The sequence below is a fragment of the Microcebus murinus genome, chromosome 27 (assembly GCF_040939455.1).
Source record: "Microcebus murinus isolate Inina chromosome 27, M.murinus_Inina_mat1.0, whole genome shotgun sequence".
Lineage (NCBI taxonomy): Eukaryota > Metazoa > Chordata > Mammalia > Primates > Cheirogaleidae > Microcebus > Microcebus murinus.
This window is the reverse complement of record NC_134130.1, coordinates 15,059,808-15,083,483: the sequence shown is the minus strand read 5'-3', so window position 1 is coordinate 15,083,483 and position 23,676 is coordinate 15,059,808. Positions and strand designations below refer to the sequence as shown.

At 43.8% G+C, this 23,676-nt stretch overlaps 1 protein-coding gene across 3 annotated transcripts in view; it reads right to left on the bottom strand.

Moving 5' to 3' along the window:
- Positions 1-1,865: 1,865 nt before the first annotated feature.
- The window catches only part of ELOVL6 (ELOVL fatty acid elongase 6), a 105,733-nt gene continuing 83,922 nt past the window's right edge, over positions 1,866-23,676 (bottom strand). For all 3 annotated transcript variants that reach the window (XM_012766192.3, XM_075998344.1, XM_075998345.1), the window contains 2 exons: positions 10,949-11,100; positions 1,866-5,167 (listed from right to left, as the gene is read on the bottom strand). In XM_012766192.3, the coding sequence (XP_012621646.1) occupies positions 4,743-5,167; positions 10,949-11,100 (577 nt within the window). In that variant the 3' untranslated portion in view covers positions 1,866-4,742. The remainder of the gene's footprint in view (positions 5,168-10,948; positions 11,101-23,676) is intronic.

Here is a 23,676-nt window from a genome sequence, read left to right as displayed (position 1 = left end):
CTGTAGCCTTACTGCTTTTCTGTCCACTGGGAGAAGAAGCCTCTAGTGCCACCGAGCATTGGGAAAATAACAGCATTTAAATATGTCACGAGTCAGGCCTTTCAATTATGGCCCAAATGGGTTGCAAATGGGGCTTGACCCTGACTAACGGGGGTCCCTTTCTTTCACGTGACCGGTCACTTCCGGAGGAGTTTCCCATAGTGCACTCGTGGGTTAGGACTTCCGGCGGAAGCCCCGCCTCAAGTCACAGTGCCACGGTCAGGACGTCCCGAACCCGCTCACGGGTGTGTTCCCGCCATCTGTCTCGCGGCTGGCACAACTTCTGTCACCGACGTGTCATTCAGGAGGGAGGGAAGCCCGGGGACGCCCCGCCTTTTCTGCGAGCCCCGAATGGGCAGAGTATCTGAGGACGAGGACAGGACCTTGGTGGTTCGGAAGGCTCGGGGGTATTCTTCGACACCTCAGCTATGGGTCCTGCCGTATGGGGCCCAGATTAAAGTGGGAGACTGACGCGACAACATTCGAGAACATTTGCTGCGACTGCGCCGAGGCTCGTTGTCCCACTGGCACGCTGAGACCCGCCACTTCATACTGATTGTCAGAGCAAAATAGGGCACAGTGGCTTCATCAGCTCCCACTTGGGTGGGTACACACGACAGGCCAGATGCTGGGCTGCGTTCTCACCCGGTCTCTCCCTGACGGCACTGGGCCTGAGGCACAAAGAATCGAGTGCACCTCACAGGGACACAAGAGCAGCTTCAAAGCGCTGCGGGAGACGGAGACTCCCAGCACGAGCACAGGGCTCTACTATCACCCCAAACTGACAGCAAAATATTCATTATTGAAAACAAAGAAAGACACTTCATTTGACTACTGGAAAGCTCTGGGCTTTCATCATGAAATTCTGACACAATGTTACTTTTCTGGATAGAAATGTTTTCAGGGAAATTGAGAGATGGGCATGGGCCACACACATAACTCAAAGCTCAGAACTGAGGGAAGCAAAGTCTATTTGTTCTTTTCCACTCGCCTAACTGCTCTCTTGAGTCAGCACTTGGCGAATCCAACAACTCTGTTAGAGAATTATTACCCAAACTGGGAAAAAAAAGCCCTCAGGTGTGTAACTGGCTGTTGTGTGACACATACAGTCTGAGGGACGCTGTTCTTTTCAGAGTAAAGAACAGATAGTAACCTGAGCATGTTGCTTCTCCCAGGTAATTAAACAGTCTGGGAATATGGCTAGACTTCTGGAACATTCTACTCCAGTGTGGCAGACTCCAGGGGCTGTGGTACTATGATGTGACAGGCTTTACCTTACAAAGATACTCATCTGATTTTTTTCTTCATTCTGTTTTAAATTCTGTTGGTCTCTTTTCTAGAAGTGTTCTCCTAAGTCCCTACTGCCTTTCCATTAGATTCTACAAAAACCTACTTGGTCCAGATCCGTTAGTCTCTGCAGAAAAATAAAAAAGGTGTGGAGAAGTCAGGGGACGTATCAAGCCTTTCCTCCCACTCTAAGCAATACGTATGTAATATATTCTCATCCCCACCCTTATTTTTGTAGAGCAGTATGATTAGAAGGACGGGAGTAAATTACATGGAATAATAACCTAGTTGATGATTAATTTGGTACTTTGACCTGGCATTGGATATGAATATAGTAGCTACTCCTTTCTCATAAGGAAAAATAGAAGGTCCAGATAAGCCCCCGTGCTGTATGAATATAGCATTTCTCCCTGGAATTTCATTGCAAACTCCTGGACTTGGGTTGATGCTCAGACCTAGTGTATGAACTTATGTGTATGTAAGTGTATATAAACATTCTTATATATGTAGAGAGACAGACAGACAGACAGAGACATATGTATAAAATCAAGAATTTGGGTTTTTTTCTTTTAATCAATCCAAGAGTGATGTTTTCACCATAATGGGATTGGAACGCAGTGGAAAATCTTCAATAGAAAGACAATCTGTTGCAGCATAGTGGGACAGCTATAAAAAACTTGCCTGCCCAAGTTTCTCTGGAATGTTAGTTGACAGCAAGAGTGTTTTTGTGGCAGTCAGTTCTCTGGTAGGCTTCAGATTCGTCATGGGCTAGTGAGTCAGCCTCCTATCTTGATATAATTAAAGCAGCTCAGCTGTGATATTAAAAACAGTGTATTGAACCTGTAATACCAGAATTTTTTAAATATGTGGCTTGCCTGTAGATATATTTGCTAATTTAAAAACTATTTATTAGACATCCAACCTGTAAACAAAAATTTTAAATTATTTTACAAGTGAACACAAACATGAACCTAATACCAAGATGAAAGTGCTTTGGAAGCATCATTTAGAGTCTTTTTAAGGTTTATGCTCATTTTTTTATGCTAACCTGCATTAAAGGATCTATGATAAATTACGGAATTAAATAATTAAAGCAACCAGATGAGTCTCTAATGGGTCCTTCAATTAAACTCAAGTTAACTGTTATGTGGCCTTTTCCTCATTTTAATGACTTATTTTCTGTTATGAGGGGGAAAAGACTTATTGCACAGTATCACTTATTTGCAAAGCTCAAAATAACATTATTCGTATCCTAAAAATCTATTAGTTGTAATAGCAAGACCTATCTTTCCAGCTCACATCAGTTTTTGCCCAAATAATAATACATTCCTCCATCAGTTGTGTCTCATCTATGAAGTGAGGTCAAGACATCATAGACTATACACAATAATTTAACACAAATGTTAACAGCTCCCCTCCCCAGTTATTCCAGCCATGACGTGGTTTCCACAAGATTCTTCGTTCATTTTCCAACCATTCACACAGAATGGAATAAAACTTTATTCTTTTTAAATTCGACACATAAACGAGATGCTGGAAAAGCCCTTGCCATCTCTGACAGAAAAGCAGAGCAGCTCTGTTTCATGAATGACAGCACAATTAAAGCTAAAACAATATAAAAATAATTTGAAAAATCCCTTTTACTGTACACTCTCAAATAAAGCAAGAAAGATAAACAAGTTTCTTTTTCTGCTAGCCAGAAAAATGTTTCTATTCATTTGGGATCTGAAGTTCAGTGTTTCCCACATCTGTGTGTGCATTTGTGTGTGGCTATGTGTGCACGTCTATGCTGTGGAACAGCCCTAATCTCTCATCTAGTTTGCCTAATCATTAAGCTACTTAACCAATTATAATATTAATACTATTATGTCACATTGAACAACTTTACAGAGTTGTGTCTTTGAAATACTAGGAACATTGACACATGTATTTGGCTTGTAAAGGACTGAAATATTACAGATAATATGACCTAGCTTTTTGTTTTTTTAAAAGAATATGGCTCTTAATAAATTGGTATTTGAGTTCCAGAGCGAAAGTCCCTTTTAAAAAATTTCTGAAGCTGACTTGAAGCAGGATGGATATCTTCTGATTTGGCTAAAGTAAGTATGACAAGTATGTTATGTCATTTAAAATTTGGGGTGGGGGTAAGTCTATAGGGGGCCTTTTGTTGTCAACTGTTTTCAGCCAAACTTGCCATGAGTGTTGGATGAAGTATCTCCACTCAGCCAGCAGAGGGCACTTCAAACACCTCCGCATTGCTCGGCAGCACATGCAGACGATGCGGAAACACAGTGTTCACCCAGTGTCAGGAGTCCTGCAGTTTCTTTTTGAAATTCACAAAAATATAGAAAATATACTATCCTACAGGGTTTCATTTGGAAAGTTAGGAGTATGTGTGAAGTTGATAGGGAGGGGTGTACGTCTCGTCTACGGACGTGATGGGCGGCTCACCTGTCTTCCCAGTTTCCCTGTCCCAGCTCAGTGGTTGGTATTGGGCTGGGCCTCTTTCAGGTCGTACAGAATCCATTTCCAAATCATTTGGTTGCGTTTTTTTATCTTTTTGATTCTGTATTTACTCTTCTGTTCAAAAGCCTGCGGCAACTGAACAAAAGGATAATTCTTCCTATCTCGTTGCAAGCTAGAAATCACAGTCGCACTGTCGGCAGTGCTCTGGGACCTGGGCCGCACTGTTCCCATCCTCCCAGGAAGACCCTTGGGAGACGACTGTGCCCCGTTTGGTTTGGCAAACTCACCAGCCTGAAGCTATGCAGTGAATATTCATCTCTTTTTTTAGTTGAAATATAATTGTTTACATCTGTTTTCATAAGGGATGATTAAGACATCTATTCTCATGGGGCTACAACAACTAACCTTTCTTAAAAAGGCCTTAATTTCTGCAAAAGCGTTATTGTTTTAGACACACCCCCTGTATCTCTTTCATTTTTATCTTTTCTGTTGGCTGCAGTTTGGTGTCAGTGAAGATCAGAAAGGACTGTGTGTGTATGTGCTCCCATTTTTTAAAAAATAAAATTCGTTCATCCTTAGAGAAATATAACACTCAGTAGAGACATCCTTTGCTATCGTTAACAGCCTTCGCTTGCCTGCCATTCTCTCTCTGCCTCTGGCTCCTGCTTGTTCTCCTCCGTCCTAGAGTTGACAGGTAAAGAGGATGTGGTCTCCCAGCAGCAGTGCTTTGAGATGGAGGTGCACTCAGTGAGTCCTCACCCGAAAAGGATCATAAACTTACTGGGTTAAGTCAACCTAATTATCCCTAAGCTGCCTTGGGTTTGTGTCTGCTCCTGTGTTTTGTTTTGTTTTGTTTTAGCTGCACCATATGTGATTCCTTGTGCCATTTTCTTTTGTCTATTGTTTTTCTTGATGACCCTGAGCTATGGCTTTCCTCCTCAGTTCCAACACTATTCAGCCTTCGCTGTCTTCCTCATCTTGCCGATGTAGGCCTCAAAGAAGAAATGGCAGAAGAGCACAAGGTAGCTGAGGTACATGAGTGAGGACCAGAAGATGTTCTGAAAGTGAGAGTGACACTGGTCATGCTGCATCCAGTAGAAGACCAGGTAGTTAATGACACAGCCCATCAGCATTTGGGTGATCTGGGACAAGGTGATGAACATGGCGAACTTCCGGGAGACGCGGAAACCCGCCGCCCGCAAGGCGTAGTACGAGTACATCACGGCGTGCACGCCGTAGTTCATGGTCATGAACCAGCCTCCCCCGGCGACCATGTCTTTGTAGGAGTACCAGGAGTACAGGAGCACAGTGATGTGGTGGTACCAGTGCAGGAAGATCAGCTTCTGCTTCCTCAGAATGATGAATATCGTATCTCCTGCAAGACAAAGAAGGGAAAGAACATTCATGAGCCCTTGACCGCAACAGAACGCCAATCTATCATTTTGCAGGAGGGCAGGCATCTTGAGCTCGCGCCGGAGAGTCAGACGGACTGGATCAGGATCCAAAACTGGCAGTTACTAGCTCTGTGACCTTGGCCAAGTTATTTAACCTCAGTATTTTCTAGTTTCCTCATCTACAAGATGGGGATAATTAATAATAGTAACTTGGAATTCTCTGAGGATTAAGCAGGACAATCAACATGCCCTCTTCACATGTGGTAGGCAAGCAACAAATGTTTCGGACTTTACACAAAATCCTACTAATTAATTACAGATCTGGAAGGGAGATTGTCCGAGATTGTCCGGACAACAAGATTGTCCAATCCCCAAGGTGACTTGTCTCAGGTCATTTATGAATCAAAAGAAACAGACTGGAACTCAGGTCCCTGGCAGGGGCTCTCGGGCCTCTCTCGAATAGTAAAACCATAATTTTTCTTTGGCATACGATGAAAGGTACCACACTCCTTGAATATATACCTTTGTGAGCTCCCTTAAAATGACGAAACCTTGCCAGATGGCAGTGAGAAAAGTAAAATTTGAACAAAAGGCGAAGACAGAAGAAAGGGGAACAAAAGCCATCTCCCATACACATCTGCAGACGAGGGTACTAGGCGTATCTTATGCCAATGAAATAAATGAGGAAAGAGAAAACACTGAAAATATTAGTTTTCATTTTATGGAACTGTGAGAAAGCTTTCCAGGCTGTATTGAGCATTTTTCTAGCAAAAACCCTTTGAAGAAAAAGTCCTGTGTCTGAGGCAGGGAGTCTGCATCATAGAAGCTGGACTTACGCCCTGGTAGCTGGTGCTGGGTAACGGTTCTCTGAGAAGTCTAGGGACTCTGAAAAATACACTGTAGAACATGCATATAGAAATGGACAGGCTGGGCGCGGTGGCTCACGCCTGTAACCCTAGCTCTCTGGGAGGACGAGGCAGGAGGATCACTCAAGGTCAGGAGTTCAAAACCAGCCTGAGCAAGAGTGAGACCCCATCTCTACTAAAAACAGAAAGAAATTTTAATTGGCCAACTAATATATATAGAAAAAATTAGCCGGGCATGGTGGCACATGCCTGTAGCTACTTGGGAGGCTGAGGCAGGAGGATCACTTGAGCCCAGGAGATTAAGGTTGCTGTGAGCTAGGCTGATGCCACGGCACTCACTCTAGCCTGGGCAACAGAGTGAGACTCTGTCTCAAAAAAAAAAAAAAAAAAAAATAGAAATGGATAAAGAACAAACCCAATGAAAAAGCCCCTTGGCTGGGCGCGGTGGCTCACACCTGTAATCCTAGCACTCTGGGAGGCCGAGGCGGGAGGATTGTTCAAGGTCAGGAGTTTGAAACCAGACTGAGCAAGAGCGAGGCCCCGTCTCTACTAAAAATAGAAAGAAATTAATTGGCCAACTAAATATATATAGAGAAAAAATTAGCTGGGCATGGTGGCACGTGCCTGTAGTCCCAGCTACTTGGGAGGCTGAAGCAGGAGGATCTTTTTAGCCCAGGAGTTGGAGGCTGCAGTGAGCTGTGATGACCTCACAACACTCCACCCAGGGGACAGAGGAGACTCTTCTCAAAAAAATAAAATAAAATAAAATAATAATAATAAAATGATTTGAATTCACTTAAGGATGTTTTTCAGAACAAATATGCAGGATGATAGGTGAAGTAATGAAGAGATGAGTATCTCTCAATAATGGCGTGGAGCTGGTCAGAGGCATCATTCCACTCCTAAAGCCCTATCAAGGTTACCGACCACAGACTACTGACCCAAAGAATGGTGGTCCCACTCGGGCGAGGGGCCAGTGGTGGGGCGCCAGAAGAGCTAACCGAGGCCTCGTGTGGCCTCCATACTGCAGCTGAGACCCATGAGCTGCACCACGTTGCCAGGTATAAATTACTTTTTCTCTGGGGAAACCACAGATCACGTTTAATTTGCCATGAGCAAGAGTCCTGCTGAGTCATGGTACTTACAGGTTTCCAGAAGCTACCGAGTGATCCAGAAACGTACGCTACCCTAGAGACTGTGTGTTTGTGTCGGGCAACCAAGCTTTCTCGGTCAATGTCCTCCTGGTATTATGGAAATGAATCTCCCCAATTATAAGCAATGGGTCTTTTGACTCTTGAACGTTTCCTCCATGTCACCTATTTTAGCTACTTTCTGGTTCATGTTCTCTTTACCTTGGCCTTTCTAAACTTTGGTTCAGCTGTGATCAGTCAGGAGACAGCTTGCAGCAGGGCACGGTGTAGATTGTACCTAACTGTCCCTCCTGAGCTATCCTTTCCACCCCTGCACCTGGAAAGCACAGGCTGCTTTCCAGCGACGGGGAAATTGCTCAGCATCTGCAAATCCCCAGGGGACTCTCGGCCACCAAGAGGAACGGAAAGCCTACTCTGTGTGTGCGGTCTGTCACAGAAGGCCGAGTTCCTCTTGGCAGAGCTAGCTGGAGTGCTGCTGAGTCAGAGTTTCAAACACAATGACATGCTCAACTGAGCAAGGACCTAGGCTCAGAACAGATGTTTCCAAGTTTTAACAAAACCAAATCTCAGCAGGTTTTAATAAAATGCAAACAGAAGGTGCTCAAAGATTTGGCACGCACAGCAGGTGGGTGGATCTCTTCCTCTCAGTTGTTCTAATAAATTGTAACCCTATAATTCACTGAAATGAGCTCAGTTTTCTGCTGAAGCAGCAAGCTCTTCTTGCTAAATAGAGTTTAGTGAAGAAGCTAGTGTTGAATGGAGACAGGGTTTCAATTGGGGAAGATGCAAAAGTTCTGGAAATCGATGATGTGATAGTTGCACAAGAATGTGAATATTACGTATATTCTACTACAATTTAAAAACAAAATTTAATGAAAACTGTATGCATGTAGGTTTTGGGGAGAAAATACATTTTCAGTACTGAATGTGGAAGAACCATTCTTTTTTCTCATGAGATCTTTTCCCTTTGATGTTCATAAGGCAGAACTTGTGACCTAAAAGTAAGAAAAGTTCTAAATAATCCCCATGGATAAATCTTTCTTAATTACATGGTAGCCACAAGGTTTGCTAACTGCAAAACACTGGGAAGGGATTTAAACCTCCAAAATGCATGAAAAAATGCATCCAAGCAAACATGTTCAATAATTAAGCGCCAGGGGCTGGCTGTCGTAGACTCTTGTGCTGAGTTTTGGATGTTTTGACTCAGCAGTTTAGCCCTGAAAGGCCATTGTCCAGGGAGCTCCAAGATAGTCAAAGGATGGTATTTCATATTTTAAAATTTAAAAAAAGATTCTCGAACATAAATGACCTCTATCAAGGACCTGAGGCCGGATGTGGTATCTCACGCCTATAATCCTAGCACTCTGGGAGGCTGAGGCGGGTGGATCGTTTGAGCTCAGGAGTTCGAGACCAGCCTGAGCAAGAAGCAAGACCCCATCTCTACTAAAAAATAAAAAGAAATTAGCTGGACAACTAAAAATATATAGAAAAAATAAACCGGGCATGGTGGTACATGCCTATAGTCACAGCTACCCAGGAGGCTGAGGCAGGAGGATCACTTGAGCCTAGGAGTTTGAGGTTGTCATGAGCGAGGCTGACGCCTTGGCACTCTACCCCGGGCAACAGAGTGAGACTCTGTCTCAAAAAATAAATAAATAAATAATTAAAAAATATATATATTTTCATAGAATTTTACAATTCCTGAAAATACCTCTTCAGATTTCCAGGCATTGTCTGTAGATCCAAGAGGGAAAAATATTTCTCTAGCCTATGACTTTGTACCTAGAGATCCCAATATGAGTATTAATAAAAATAGCCTTTGCAGGTCTGGTTCATAAAATGTATATTATTATTATTATTATTTTAGAAAAAGTAGCCATTCTATTCCAACTCCCATTAAATGTCTTGTCCACAGTGGGTACTTAATGTAAATTTATTGAATGAATGAATGAATCCACACTAATGCATTGCATTCTAAGACTATTTTCGTAGGTTCTGTGTATGCCCGCAATAGTTATCTAGTTATTGTGAATTACGTAGAGGACCTATCTTTGTACCTCTGCCCCTCTTTCTGAAAAGTTTTCAAAAATTTTTTCTCCTACTGCTCTTCCCTTGTCTTTGACCTGGTAATGGTAAGACAATAGTCAAGCGCATAGATCAAACCAATTGCCAGCTACTATTAGCATCAAGTGGAAGGCGGCTCGGTTGCTGACCCACACACCGAGACCCCTTGTCCTATATGCGTAGACACGGGGCACGGACTAGGGGCACCTTACAAAGACTGCTCATAGCTTATATTGTAGGAGGCTTGTAATGAAATTACAGCCTCTAACCCCTTTTTAGGGAAACAGGAGAAAAAATAATAAATATCTTTTGAGCTAAATACATATTAATACAATTCTTAATTACAGGTAAAAAAAAAAAAATTAAGAAACCCAGTGGGTAGTCAGGTTTTACCTAAGAATACATACCAGTCTGTGAGGTGGTAGCTACCATTACTCATGGATGCACTCAGAGATTAGTCATCAGCAGCTACCTTTCTTTTTTTTTTTGAGACAGAGTGTCGCTTTGTTGCCCAGGCTAGAGTGAGTGCTGTGGCGTCAGCCTAGCTCACAGCAACCTCAAACTCCTGGGCTCAAGCGATCCTCCTGCCTCAGCCTCCCGAGTAGCTGGGACTACAGGCATGCACCACCATGCCCAGCTAATTTTATATATATATTAGTTGGCCAATTAATTTCTTTCTATTTATAGTAGAGACGGGGTCTTGCTCTTGCTCAGGCTGGTTTCAAACTCCTGACCTCGAGCAATCCGCCTGCCTCAGTCTCCCAGAGTGCTAGGAAGCAGCTACCTTTCTTTGGCAATAAAGACATTTTCTTGGAGAATTGTGCCCATATCAAATCCTTGCCAGCTAATTTTTCACTGTTTCTGCTAACCTACACCACATTTACATTCAAGACCATTAAAGAGTTGAAAGAAAAAGCACAGACATCTACAAATATAGCCAGTATTTTCTATTAATTTCTAGAAGGTGAACTATTAATACCTTCCCCTTCCAAAACCAGTCTCATTGATTTTGAAAATCAAACAACCCCAGAAATCAGCCCTTAGCATTTGTTGATGTGGACATGACTATACCCAAATGAAAAGCTTCATTTCCTAATCTGATTGCTAACTCGAGATGAAAGTATGCTTCCATAAGGGACTTGGAAATAGCTATGTTGCTCCCCTGCCCCATAATTTAGTATTAGCTCTGTTGTTAATGGGCCTTAGAGAGGGAACTATATTTCATAGGCCCCTGGAAGTGTATTTTTAGGAGTGCTTAAAAGTCAGCATGTTCTAGTCTTTGGTCCCCAACCCCAGCCCGTGGACCAGTGACCTGCTGGAGACAGAGTCGCACAGCGGGAGGCAAGCTGCAGCAAGTGGGCGAAGACAGCCACTCCCCATCGCTCGCATGGCCGCCTGAGCTCCAGGAAACTGGTCCCTGGCACCAAAACGGTTGGGGACTGCTGTCTATGTGGACTATTTTGCCCTTAATATGTACAATTATTTAAAAGAAGGGAGACAGAGGAAATCAAAAAAGAAAGTGGAAGTCAGTTTAGAACTCAAACTCATTCATTGTTAAGTTTCCTGCAACAAACAAAATAGGATCTTCAGATTATTTGTTTCTTTGTTCACTCTTAATAAATATTATGGACATGTTGCTACAAAGAGAGGGGGAGGAAATGGAAGGAGAGAAGACACTCACCTAGTTCGGGTGCTTTGCTTAGCACAAATGCGTAAGCCCAGAATTTGCTGACAGGTCCAATGTAAAAACTCTGGTCGCAAACTGACTGCTTCAGGCCTTTGGTCATCAAAATGTACACCATATAAGCACCAGTTCGAAGAGCACCGAATATACTTTATAACAAAAAGAGAAAAGAAACAATATTTGAGAAAACAATTTCATTTCTGACATTAACCATACTTAGAAGACTGGTTGGCCGTTGGCAGGAAATAGGCATAGAAGAAGAAAAATTTTCCTGAAGATTGAAGATTGAAAAAAATAAAAAAAAAAAAAAAAAAAAAAAAAAAAAAAGAAGAAAAATTTGCATTTAGTTAGAAGCATCTTAAAATGTTCTGTAAACAAGAGCTAATCAAACTTCCCAAGCACTTTATCCTGAACCCAGACATGATGCCACTTACTCTTCACCAATGTTCCCAAGGAGGGGAATAGATCCAGAGCAGCCTCACGAAGAACTCTGCTATCCTTTGTGTTTCAGCTTGAAGCAACTATTCCTTAGGGGAGAGATGGGTGTGGCTGCAAACTCTAGGAAATATCTCAGTCCTGTGCTATGTCTAGTTAGTCTCCAAGTCCCACTGGCTCTATTCCTTGAAAATCCCTGTATTGCTTTACCCTAACTCTTCCTTTACCTCTGGACTGGCCTTATCAGCCTCCTTGGGGACAAAGCCAACTCAGAGGATGGCAAAATATTTCTTCAAAATGTGACTGAGCTGCTGAATTAACCAATCTTTCAGTGACCCTATCTCAAGACTTCTTGTTCTTGAAATTAAAAAAACATTTCTTATTGCATAAGCCATTTGGAGTTTTGCTTTCTATGACTTGCTGCCCAACAAGACACAACACACAAGATCTGATTTTCAGTAGATTTTTAAACACTAGTTAACATTTTGTGCAGAAGTTCCCTCTGTGGCTATACAATGAATCCATCGTCATGGATACTGCTGGTGAGTTACTTACTGCAGTGGTTATCTGCTTTGCATAATGGTGGGGGAGATGGCAGTGACTGTTGTACAAGCCAAAAGCAAGGAAACATACACACACTCTCTGCTCATTAGCCCCAGATCTATGATTTTTCTGAACAACTGAGCATATTTTCTAAAGCATCCCCTTCCCTGCTGAGTCCAGCCCACCATATCCAGAAATCACACAGCCGAGAACCTTCCTTTGCTGCCAGACTGTGTGCTCCCATCGTGATCAGAGTAGACACAAAGAAAATCCTTTTGAAATAAATGACTTGCCTTTCATCCTCCTAGATCTCAAAATCATTATAGTTTATTCCCAATTTCTAGAGTATTAACACAATTTAATTTATTATTTCAAGTGGTAAAAATTTACCTGCCTTGTTTTAGATACTGGGGTGGAAAAAGCCAATAAGCTAATTCTGGCTCATCGGAGGGGGGTGGTCCTGGAAGGTTTCAGAGGAAGTAGCAATAGAATTAGGGGCAAACAGCCACTCCCAGATTGGAAGGTGAGGGTGTGGGGAGGTCACTTGAGAGCACTGAAGGTTTTGGTATCATGATGACCTACAGTATTGCTGACAACAAGCGTGTAGCACATATTATTGTCCCATATCTGGACATAAGCCTCATTCCCTAAGCTCCGAACAATAAAGCTGACTCAGAACAGAGGACAGTGGCCCTTTTCAGGGACACCGTCAGTGCCAGCCATTGGGTCCATGCGTCTGTGGGCAAAGGCACATTGTTGGGCTCTGACAATGCTGCTGGGGAGAGCAGTGGGGGGGGGGCTGCTCGGTCAGTGGGGTGATTTGTCATTTGTGGGAAGCCACCAGCTCTGCCCCAGGCACATTCCAGCCACAGAGCACTTTGAAATCAGGTGGCTTTTATTCTAATAGTGTCACACTGTGACACTTTTCCAAAATATCCTTTAAGGTGAGGAGGCATCTTCTCCTCCCTAAGTTACATCACCCTGAGAGGCAGCATGACACAGCAGGCCACCATGCGCCTTGCAGCGCTAGCCCAGCGCACGGCAGACATGCCTAATCAATCCCTGTACTCCTCCCGGCCAGGCCTGGACATTTCTTCATCCGAAATGAGGACAATAATATCTAATGTGCAAATCAGTTCTATGAATTTTATAAAGCAATATAAGTAAGGTATTTAGATAGCACCAAGCCTCTGATATACATGCAGGTGCTCAATAAAACCATTTTTATTATATTCTTAATCTGTTACAATGTGTTATTTTTATTGCTGCTTTACTTTTTCTATTTCTAAGTGGGTTTTTTTTTTGTTGTTTGTTTTGTTTTGAGAAAGAATCTCACTTTGTTGCCTGGGCTAGAGTGCTATGGCATCAGCCTAGCTCACAGCAAACCCAAACTTCTGGGCTCAAGTGATCCTCCTGTCTCAGCCTCCCAAGTAGCTGGGACTACAGGCATGTGCCAGCATGCCCAGCTAATTTTTTCTATATTTTTAGTTGGCAAATTAATTTCTTTCTATTTTTAGTAGAGACAGGGTCTTGCTCTTGCTCAGGCTGGTCTCAAACTCCTGACCTTGAATGATCTGCCCACCTTGGCCTCCCAGAGTGCTAGGATTATAGGCGTGAGGCACCACGCTTGGCCTACTAAGTGTTGAAAATCATTTTTTTCTCTCTCATCTTATTTTGTCAGGTAAGAAAGGTTATGATTCATTATCCCTACTTGGGAAGTTGATTTACAGGGTTTTTAGTCTGATGATTGATTATTCATATTATTTCTATTGCTATGACAACTTGCACTTACATATATTTTCTTCAGAGCAATCCTGAGATTGTTCTCGGTGGGTTGACAGGGCTGAGGTTCCATGTGACGTGCTGGCCTGAGCACAGGGTCAGGGAGCCCTTCAGTGCCGTAGCATGCTGGCGAGGACCCAGTTCTTATATCCTATCTCAACTCCCACCGCCACGAAAGTTGGTCATGCGCCAACTTTTCACAATGTCAGTGACAATGTAAGCTAGCAAATTCACAAGAGGATATGAAATAAGGACTTTCCATAGACTGTCTTGACGGAGAGGCTGTCCATTTCAGAAAACATCTGGTTCATGTGAAATGTATCTTTTGATCAGATGATAAGAGTATTCTAAATCTAGAGCCTCAAACAGGCTGAGAATCTGGGCCACGGTGTTTGATGAAGATAGATGATTACCAAACCACATGCCTTTCCCTCCTATAAGGTTACGCCTGTATAAATTTTTTTTTATGTCATTTTTCTTGGCCGGGCACGGTGGCTGACACCTGTAATCCTAGCACTTTGGGAGGCTGAGGCAGGAGGATCGCTTGAGCTCAGGAGTTCAAGACCAGCCTGAGCAAGGGTGAGACCCCTGTCTCTACTAAAAATAGAGAAAAAAAATTAGTAATAGCTGGGTGTGGTGGCATGCACCTGTAGTCCCAGCTACTCGGGAGGCTGAGGCAGGAGGATGCTTGAGCCCAGGAGTTTGAGGTTGCTGTGAGCTAGGCTGAGGCCACGGCACTCTAGTCTAGGCAACAGAGTGAGACTCTGTCTCAAAAACAAAACAAAACAAAACAAAAACCATTACAAACAAATTTTAAAAAATCAGATTTTTCTTATCAAAGCCTAGTGGTTGTTTTCTTGTTTTTGTTTTTTGTGTATTTCTGCATTGTCTGACTATTTTAAAACAAGCACTTATAAATGGCTTTAAAATTTTTTTTAAAAGCCTACTTTAAATAGGTGCCGGCCACAACTGACACACTGAATAAATGATCAATGATACAAGCTTGCAAAGCTTTACTAGTGAATTTTTCGTATAAAGTCCAGATGTAACACTCATCCCTGATCAGCCCTTGGATGACAAACTGGCACAGGACAGTTTTCCTGTTTTAATGGAGTATCTCAGTAACAACTTCAGACTTGCGCCCTGGGATGAAAGAGTCTTGGGTATAAATCATCAGTACTTTCAATTATTCCCGTATAAACATCAAGACTTGATAATCACTTTTACACTGTCCCTTTTTGGCTTCCAACTTAAATGCAAGATATTTTTAAATCAAAACACGGCTTCTCAAGAACTTTTTACTCTGAAGTGCCAACCACCACTAATCTCCACCTTGCTAACTTAATAACCAAAGGTACGATTACTTCCAGAATTGGGCAATAAACATGTTTTATCTCATGTCTATCCTACAATTGGAAAAAGAAAAAAAAAGGCGTGAGATTTTGTTAGTTGTCAGAACACGGCAACATCTGAGCCAGCAGTAGCAACTCTTTGTAAGCACGGAAGACATCAGTGATTCTCCTGATCACAAAACCTGAACTGCTGACAGTTTCCAGAGTAGGAAGAACATCCAATGATCCCGGAACAGGTTAAAACAAACTCACGACCCCCTATTTGAGAAATGATTACAGTGCCTGAGACATAGGATCATGGCATCTCCATGTCAATATCATGTCTCTACTGACACCATAAGTTCATTCCTTTAACTTGTAAACCTAAGCAATTTTTAAAATAAAAAAAGCTTTAAGGGTCTGAATGTAACTTAGATAATAACTCCTTTGCTTTTCAGAGATACGACATGTTAGATACTGTGAGTCCTGTCCTCGTATCTGGAGTGTGTAACTTGGAAATGACACACTTGCTCCAGGGCAAAGCAAAGGAATGCTAGGGCCAAGTTTTCAAAAGCCAACCTAATATGCCGGGCGTGGTGGCTCACGTCTGTAATCCTAGCACTCTGGGAGGCTGAGGCAGGACCGAGGCGGGAGAATCACTTAAGGTCAGGAGTTTGAAACCAGCCTGAGCAAGAGCAAGACCCCATCTCTACTAAAAATAGAAAGAAACTATCTGGATAGCTAAAAATATATAGAAAAAATTAGCCGGCCATGGTGGCGCGTGCCTGTAGTCCCAGCTACTCGGGAGGCTGAGGTAGGAGGATCGCTTGAGCCCAGGAGTTTGAGGTCGCTGTGAGCTAGGCTGATGCCACGGCACTCTAGCCCGGGCAACAGGGTGAGACTCTGTCTCATAAATAAATAAATAAAAACCAACTTAATAAAAACTGGCCTGGCAGAGTTGGGAGTGAGGAGGAGTGGAGATGGAGAGGCTAAAAATATAAATAATGAGGGCAATTAGTACCCATAATGGAGCTCAGCTAGCATTTTCCTAAAGAAAGTAACACTTGGCTATAGAATTTATAACATTTTAGTTTGACATTCTGGTTAAGATCGCACGCGGTTTCATAAAACAAGCAGGATTTAATGTTACTTGGCTACTATTAAGTTTTATTTTGAGATATGGGGACCTCATCTCCTTCACACTGCGGGCACCCTGCACCCCATCGGGGCCTGCTTCCCCCCCTCTCAGAGCGAGCGTGCCAGCTCGAGCCGGCCGCAGGTAACTGACTGCGCATGCGCTGCGCTAGATGCTGGCCTAGTCTCCCACCTAAAGGAGTTTACTGAGCTGCTAGATTATGACACTTGATTCTCAGCCCAGCTGCATGGCGCAGCATTATCCCTGTTTCATCCACGATGACACAGGTACAGAGAGGAGAGGGACACCTCCCGGGTCTCACGGTTGCTAAGCAGCAGAATCTTCTGTCCGCAGCTCAGTGCTTTGCCTTTCACCTGAGAGCTGGTCCTGAAAACTTCTCACCGAGCTGTCCTTTGGGACTGTGGTTCTCAGCCCGGCCGGAAATAACAATCGCCCGGAGGCACTAAAACAATTCCAGTGTCTAGGACCCATCTCATGACAACTGGCTCAGAATCTTGGACTTGGGACACCTGTAGGTCCCAGCTCTGGTTTATGGACACTCTGGAGACTTCTCCCTGCAAGATGCCTTCCTGCCTGTGCTCCCCCTGGTACCCCCGCCATGAACCTGGCAAGGGAGCTGCCCAGGAGGCTGATGGAGTTGCCTCTCTATGCATCACTGGTGTCCCAGATGAGGACCCTTCTCCCTGAATTTTAAGCCCAAGAGTTCTGCTACATTTTACAAAATTAATGTCTTCTGGCGGGTGTGCTTTCTTCCATTGCCTTATGTTCGTCACTCAGCTACTAATGAGATGCCACCGAATGCGGTCCTCTGGAGGCTTGCCCAAGCACAAGAATATCGACTTTCAACTCCCTATGGGAAGAACAATGTGCTGGTTTCTAGACTTTTCTAATGGAAACAAAGAGATAAAGTACCACCATTAGTGACGCCAATTAAGTATGACAAGAAAATTAAAATGAGAGTTATATGAACTAAAAAGAACCTGAAATAAATGTGGACACGGTAAAGATTAATGTTAATGACAAAAATTCACTCGGATCACAAAATGGTTAGTCATTTTCTTTCTACAGAAAACTTTTGTTCCTTTGAGAAAATTGCTAATCTCTTTTGTAATACTATCAGATTATTAGATGGTGATCATTTCAGTGCCAAGATTAATAATAACATTGCTCCATAGCCTGTCTCATAGTCTCAACTAGGTTTTACAGCCTCACGGGGAAACCAAACTTCTTTTCCCTGAAGGATGATGAATGAAAATTGCATCAGAGAGTAGCTGAATCAGGATATATAACATTATCCGTACCGTGTCTTCCCTCTACCCAGGAAGGGGGGAAGGAAAGAAAAGGAGGAAAAACAGAAGGAAAAAAAAAGTCATTCTGACCCTCAGTTTTCCACATTCTTTTTTCTTTTTTTTTTTTGGGACAGAGTCTCACTTTGTTGCCCAGGCTAGAGTGAGTGCCATGGTGTCATCAGCCTCGTTCACAGCAACCTCAAACTCCTGGGCTCAAGCAATCCTCCTGCCCCAGCCTCCCTAGTAGCTGGGACTACAGGCATGTGCCACCATGCCCGGCTCATTTTTTCTATATATATTAGTTGACCAATTAATTTCTTTCTATTTATAGTAGAGACAGGGTCTCGCTCTTGCTCAGGCTGGTTTTGAACTCCTGACCTCAAGTAATCCACCTGCCTCGGCCTCCCAGCCACCACATTCTTAAATTGAGGGGACTGGGACTGCCCTTTACAATGCCAGCTGGAAACTTCTGTGAATTTATGTTGTGACTACAAGGAAAGGAAGGAAACAATTGCAAAGGAAAAAAAGAAATCTCGGATTCCCCAACTCCTGCAAAAGGGAAGGCCAAGCCTGGAGGCTGAGTCACGTGAACAGCTGTTCCTAACATTGCTGTTAGCCAGAGCCCCGGGGAACCTCCAGGACTGCTGGCTCCCACAGATCCTTCACGAGGCAATTCCCTGCTGGCCTCCCCCAGGCAAAGCCATGCATATTATAGCTTTAGGTCTGCAGGCTAAGCCCAGCTCCTAAAAGGAAAGTCTCTTCCGTACCACATGGATAATTTCTGATTACAAGTTCATCTTCCCAGGTGAGTAACAGACACAAGGTCAATCATTCCTCCACCTGCCAAGAGACTCCGTAATCCATTCTTCCTCTACCCCTTTTCCTCTCCAAACATCCATCACCTCATCTTACGGGAAATGCAGCCAAGCATCGATGGGCGGTGCCCAGATGGGTCCCCCTTCCGACTTGCCACGCTGACAGCAGCTGGCGGTCACTACACTGCACAGCTCATCTGCTCCTGCCAGACAAATCCCAGGAGAAAACCTAGTGGCCGATTCAGAAACTCCTACCTTAAAATCTAGAGGCTGGCCTGGCCACTTGGATAGTTAAGGATCTCCAAACGGCCTTCTCTGGGGCCCTCTGAACTCCATTTCAGGGACTTCCTTTTGCTCGAAGGAAGCCTGAAATTTTTCATTCTGCTGCACTTCAAAGCCCAGATCAAAGCCTTCTATAGTCCTGTAGAATGAGGCAACAAGAACTCAAGGCCCCAGTGTTATCGCAAAATGATTCTAGGTTTAATACGAGAAGAAAAATTCCCTCTGTGGTCTGAATTTGCAAGAGTTAGGGACACACTTAAACTCTCCAACTTATTCTGCTTATTTCTGTGCTTTTTTTTCTTCCTCACAATTTGCTTTTAAGGTCAGCCTGTTATATTGCAATGACACAAATCTGGTAACTGTCAAGATGAGACATGCATGTACACCTTTATCTCTTGGTAAGAAAACATCCCTCTCTCCGTACTCTGGACTGCTGCCTGGCTTGGCCACCTCCCAGATCCTTCCTTCCAACAGAGGCAATTTTTTCTTAACCCTCAAGGTAAAAAAAGCTTAAAATGCCACTAAATGCCCTTTCATGAGTCTTGGGGGGAAGAGTCTGAAAACAGCCCTGGGCCCTTGAGTTCTGGTGACTTCTAGGAACTCGCTGAGTATTTGTGAGCTTCCACGGCTGTGATCATGAGTAGGGTTTGGAAATGAAAACAAAGGTTTCCAAAAGTCTGGGACCTTGCTGTTTCTTACATCACAGCTTCCCTCGGGCCACTGAATTCTCCAAAGGCCTCGTCATGCATAGCTGAGCTCTCCAGGCTTAGGTGAAGTTCCTAGAGGAGAAGGCCTTTTTCTCACTTCATTATTAAGTGTGAGCATTGAGGACCAGGGGCATTCCCTCTGCCTCTGCCTCCCGCTTCACCCTCTGCTGCATGAAGCTAGTTTGCATCTGAAGTTTGAGAGGGGAAATAAAAAGATACAGCCTAGACCACCACTAGCGTTTTTGTCTACACTTTCTGGCCTTCTCCTTTATTCTCGCTGTGTCCTTTCCCCATAATCCACGGTCCTGCGACAGTTTAGGTCACGCAGTAAGATTCTCCTCCTCCATTCCCGCAGAAAATCCCGTAATCTCTCACTTGCATGTCAGAGGGCAAATGTGATTGCAGGATGGAATGGCTGAAGCTCCCTCATTGCCCTGCAGCAGAACTGCAGGCAGATACTTCAGATTCTAAATTCAGTCATCCCTTGGTACCTTTGACGGAGCATTTCCAGGATCCCCGAGAATATCCCAATCCAAGGACGCTCAAGTCCCTGATATAAAACGATGCAGCATCAGCTCTCAGGCCTCTGGCTAAGATCAAGTGTAATATCCGTTCTTACCCGTTAGAAACGCTGGGTGCTCGCTCATAACCCACGCACGTCCTCCCGCATGCTTACACCACCTGTGGGTGGCTTATGATACGATACAATGTAAATGCTATGTAAGTAGCTGTTATGCAGTACTTTACATTTATAGTATTTTTTATTGTTATATTGCTATTTTTTATTGAGTTTTCCCCCCTAAATATTTTTGACCTGTGGTTGGCTGAATCCACAGATATGAAACCCACAGATAAGGATGGCTGACAGTCATCGCAGTCTGAGGAGGGTCAGGAGTTTGTAATTATGCATTTATTGAACCGATACTTCCTGAAGGTTTTGTATGTGCCAGGCACTGTTACAGGTGCAGAAGGAGAGACCTGAAGTCTTGGGACCTGGGGGGGGTTAGAAAGGAGGTGGAGGCCTAGGTGGTGGCTCACGCCTGTGATCCTAGCACTCTGGGAGGCTGAGGTGGGATCATTTAAGCTCAGAAGTTCTAGACCAGCCTGAGCAAGAGTGAGACCCCGTCTCTACTAAAAACAGAGAAAGAAATTAGCTGGACGAGTAAAAATATATAGAAAATATGAGCCGGGCATGGTGGCGCATGCCTGTAGTCCCAGCTACTTGGGAGGCTGAGGCAGGAGGATCGCTTGAGCCCAGGAGTCTGAGATTGCTGTGAGCGAGGCTGACGCCACGGCACTCTAGCCCAGGTGACAGAGTGAGACTCCGTATCCAATAAAAAAAAAAAACAACAACACAAAGGACGTGGATAAGAAGTCAGGTACTGGGCTACCGCAGCAGACACCAACTCCTAGGAATCACTTGCGACTCACACCTCAGAGGCGGAGACGGGCAGCACGCCGGGAGACGCACGCTGTGCTGGGTGGCGACAGGAGGACCAGGAGTGCTGGGGACGGTGTCGCACGCTGTTTTATTATATAATAAATATATTAATGTATAACATTTACTTTTTTTTGAGACAGAGTCTCACTTTGTTGCCCCAGCTAGAGTGCCGTGGCGTCAGCCTAGCACACAGCAACCTCAAACTCCTGGGCTCAGGCAATCCTCCTGCCTCAGCCTCCCCAGTAGCTGGGACTACAGGCATGTGCCACCATGCCCGGCTAATTTTTTCTATATATATTAGTTGGCCAATTAATTTCTTTCTATTTGTAGTAGATATGGGGTCTTGGCTCTTGTTCAGGCTGATTTCAAACTCCTGACCTTGAGCAATCAGCCCACCTCGGCCTCCCAGAGTGCTAGGATTACACGGGAACATTTACTTTTTACATATAAAGGCAAGAAGAGCTCGGTAATACAGTGACACTTGGGCAGAGGCCTGTGGCTGCCCTCCTGCCCACGGCTGGCCTCGGCTCCCCTTTGTGTCCCTACGTCAAGCTGTGGCCTGTCTCTGTCTCCCAGAGCTGAGGCTGCGCTGACCCACTAGGACACTTGGATCCCTGATTTCGTCAAAAGCGTCACATCTGTGGGTTCGGTGCATCAAAGGACACGATCAACAGAGTGCAAAGGCAGGATAGAGTCGAAGAAATCGCCTGACAATGACTAGCACTTGAGTCTATAAACTGAATCTATTTACAAGTAAAAATTAAATAAAGGATCGATGAGTGCTGATGAAAGGAGAGACAAGAATCAGTGCAAATGTTTTTGGACAAGAATTGTATGAAGTACAAGAGAGGATGTGGCTGAGACCAGAACTGTTCTCTGTCATTTGCCATATGAAACTACACAGTCACGCAGTGGGCCCAAAAGGTTATAACGGAGCAAATATAGACCCCTGGTATATGGTGCTTGATACTAGCATTGCAGATCAAGTAGGGGAAATGACTGACATTCAGTAATGGTGACTATGAAAAAATATATATTATATACACATACATGTGCCATTTAGGTTTGTGTAAGTACCCTCTGAAGTTAGCACAAGAATAACATGACCAAATGATGCTTCTCAGGATGCATTCCTTAGTACGTTCCCCTGTTGTTAATCAAGGAACTGTTACATATAAATATCACAACTATTAAACATTCCATGAATATTGAGGCAAGAACACAATGCCCAACATGAGCAAAACGAGGGAGCACAGATATCCCCTTAGAAAATTCTGATTTAATCAGATTGTTTCTATCTGGGTTTATTCACTAAAACAAACAACCAAAAAAACAGAAAAAAGTATTCTACAGTACTACCTACTAGGTTCTTTTTAATATCAAGGGATTAAGAAAGGAGAAAAAAATACAAAAAATCTGTTTTCACCAAGCCCATATTCTAGCGCAAGAGACTAACAAATACATTAAAAAAAAAGAGTTTAATAATTTCAGGTAGTGGCTGAGAGACAAAAGGCTAAAGTGATAATGACTAGGTGCAGGGGACAGAAAGATCTTCTACAGAGATGAGAGCAGGCCTCTCCGAGGAAGCAACATTCGAGCTGATAACTGATAAATGAAAGGAGGCCAGTACTCCAAGCCCTAGAGAAGAACACACCAGGTAAGCGGACACGTTGCAAAGCACAAATGACCGGGGCTTGCTCCAGACCTAAGGGCAGGAGGCGTGCGGTGACAGGGGCTGGCGTGAGATGCAGTTCAACAGGTGGGCATGGACCAGAGCTTGTAGGGCCTTTGAAGATCTTATATGGCACAGAGATGCTAATAGTAATAATTAATGATAATAAGATTCCTTTTATTCTAGATGTACTGTATAGGCACTGCTGAGTTTCAAGCAGTTAATGACATGATGTGATTTACATTTTTAATTATAATACAGGCTGGAAAATGGATTGTAATATAATAAGATATAATAATTACTATAACATAACTATAAATATTTATCCATATTTATTTTATTATTATAAAATAAGTCAATCAGAGAGAACACTTAGAAGGATATTTTATGTCTTATTTCCAAAGGAGGTGGGGGTGGTAGTGACACACTGGTAACAGCGGACATGGAAGGAGTTGACAAATATGACATATATTTTGAGAGTGTAGCTGCTCAGACTTCCTGAGACACTAGTAGGGGCGACAGGACACAGCAAGGCAGAAGAAAGATCAAGGTTATTGGCCTGAGCAGTAAGGTGGATAATGGCGCCCAGAGACTGAGGTGGACAAAAACCGACTTAATTATTAACTTCTCTGTGTATTGATTAGTTAAGCTGTAGTGGGGACTTGGTGGGTCTGGCTAAGAACATTTCTATAAAATTCCATTTCAGACCAGTTGAGTTTGAGGTAAGACGGGACACCTAAGGGTGACAATGCAGGCTGACAGGACATGGACCCGAGAGATTTAACACATCTCGTGCCTGTGTTCTGAGGAACGTGGGGGTGGGACACGCCAGGATCAGAGACATCCCCCTCACGGGAAGTCACAGCAGAGGCGTGAGAATGCTTTGTGTCTGGTGGCTCTGCAAAGATGGCGTTAGGCCAGACAGCAGCTTCCTCAAGTGAAAGGCTTCCAGAACCCTGACACAGCTACCTCAGGTTGGTAGACTATGGTACTGGAAAAGATGGCTGTAGAAATGTCAGAGGTACAGTAATAAGAAAGGCATGAGCAGGGACCACGTATGCCACAGGTGGCCAGAGTCACAGTCGGATTCCTGTCCAGAGAAGCACACCATGCATTGGACCTTCCTGCCTACGGAACTTCTCCCCAAAACCCTTAGTTCTTCAATAGGGACACAGTTAGTGCAGGTGTCCTTGACCCCTGGTATGTGTGGGCGGGTCGTGTCTAAGGGCATGGAAGCCCCTAACACTATAAGGAAATTTTAATTATAGCAAA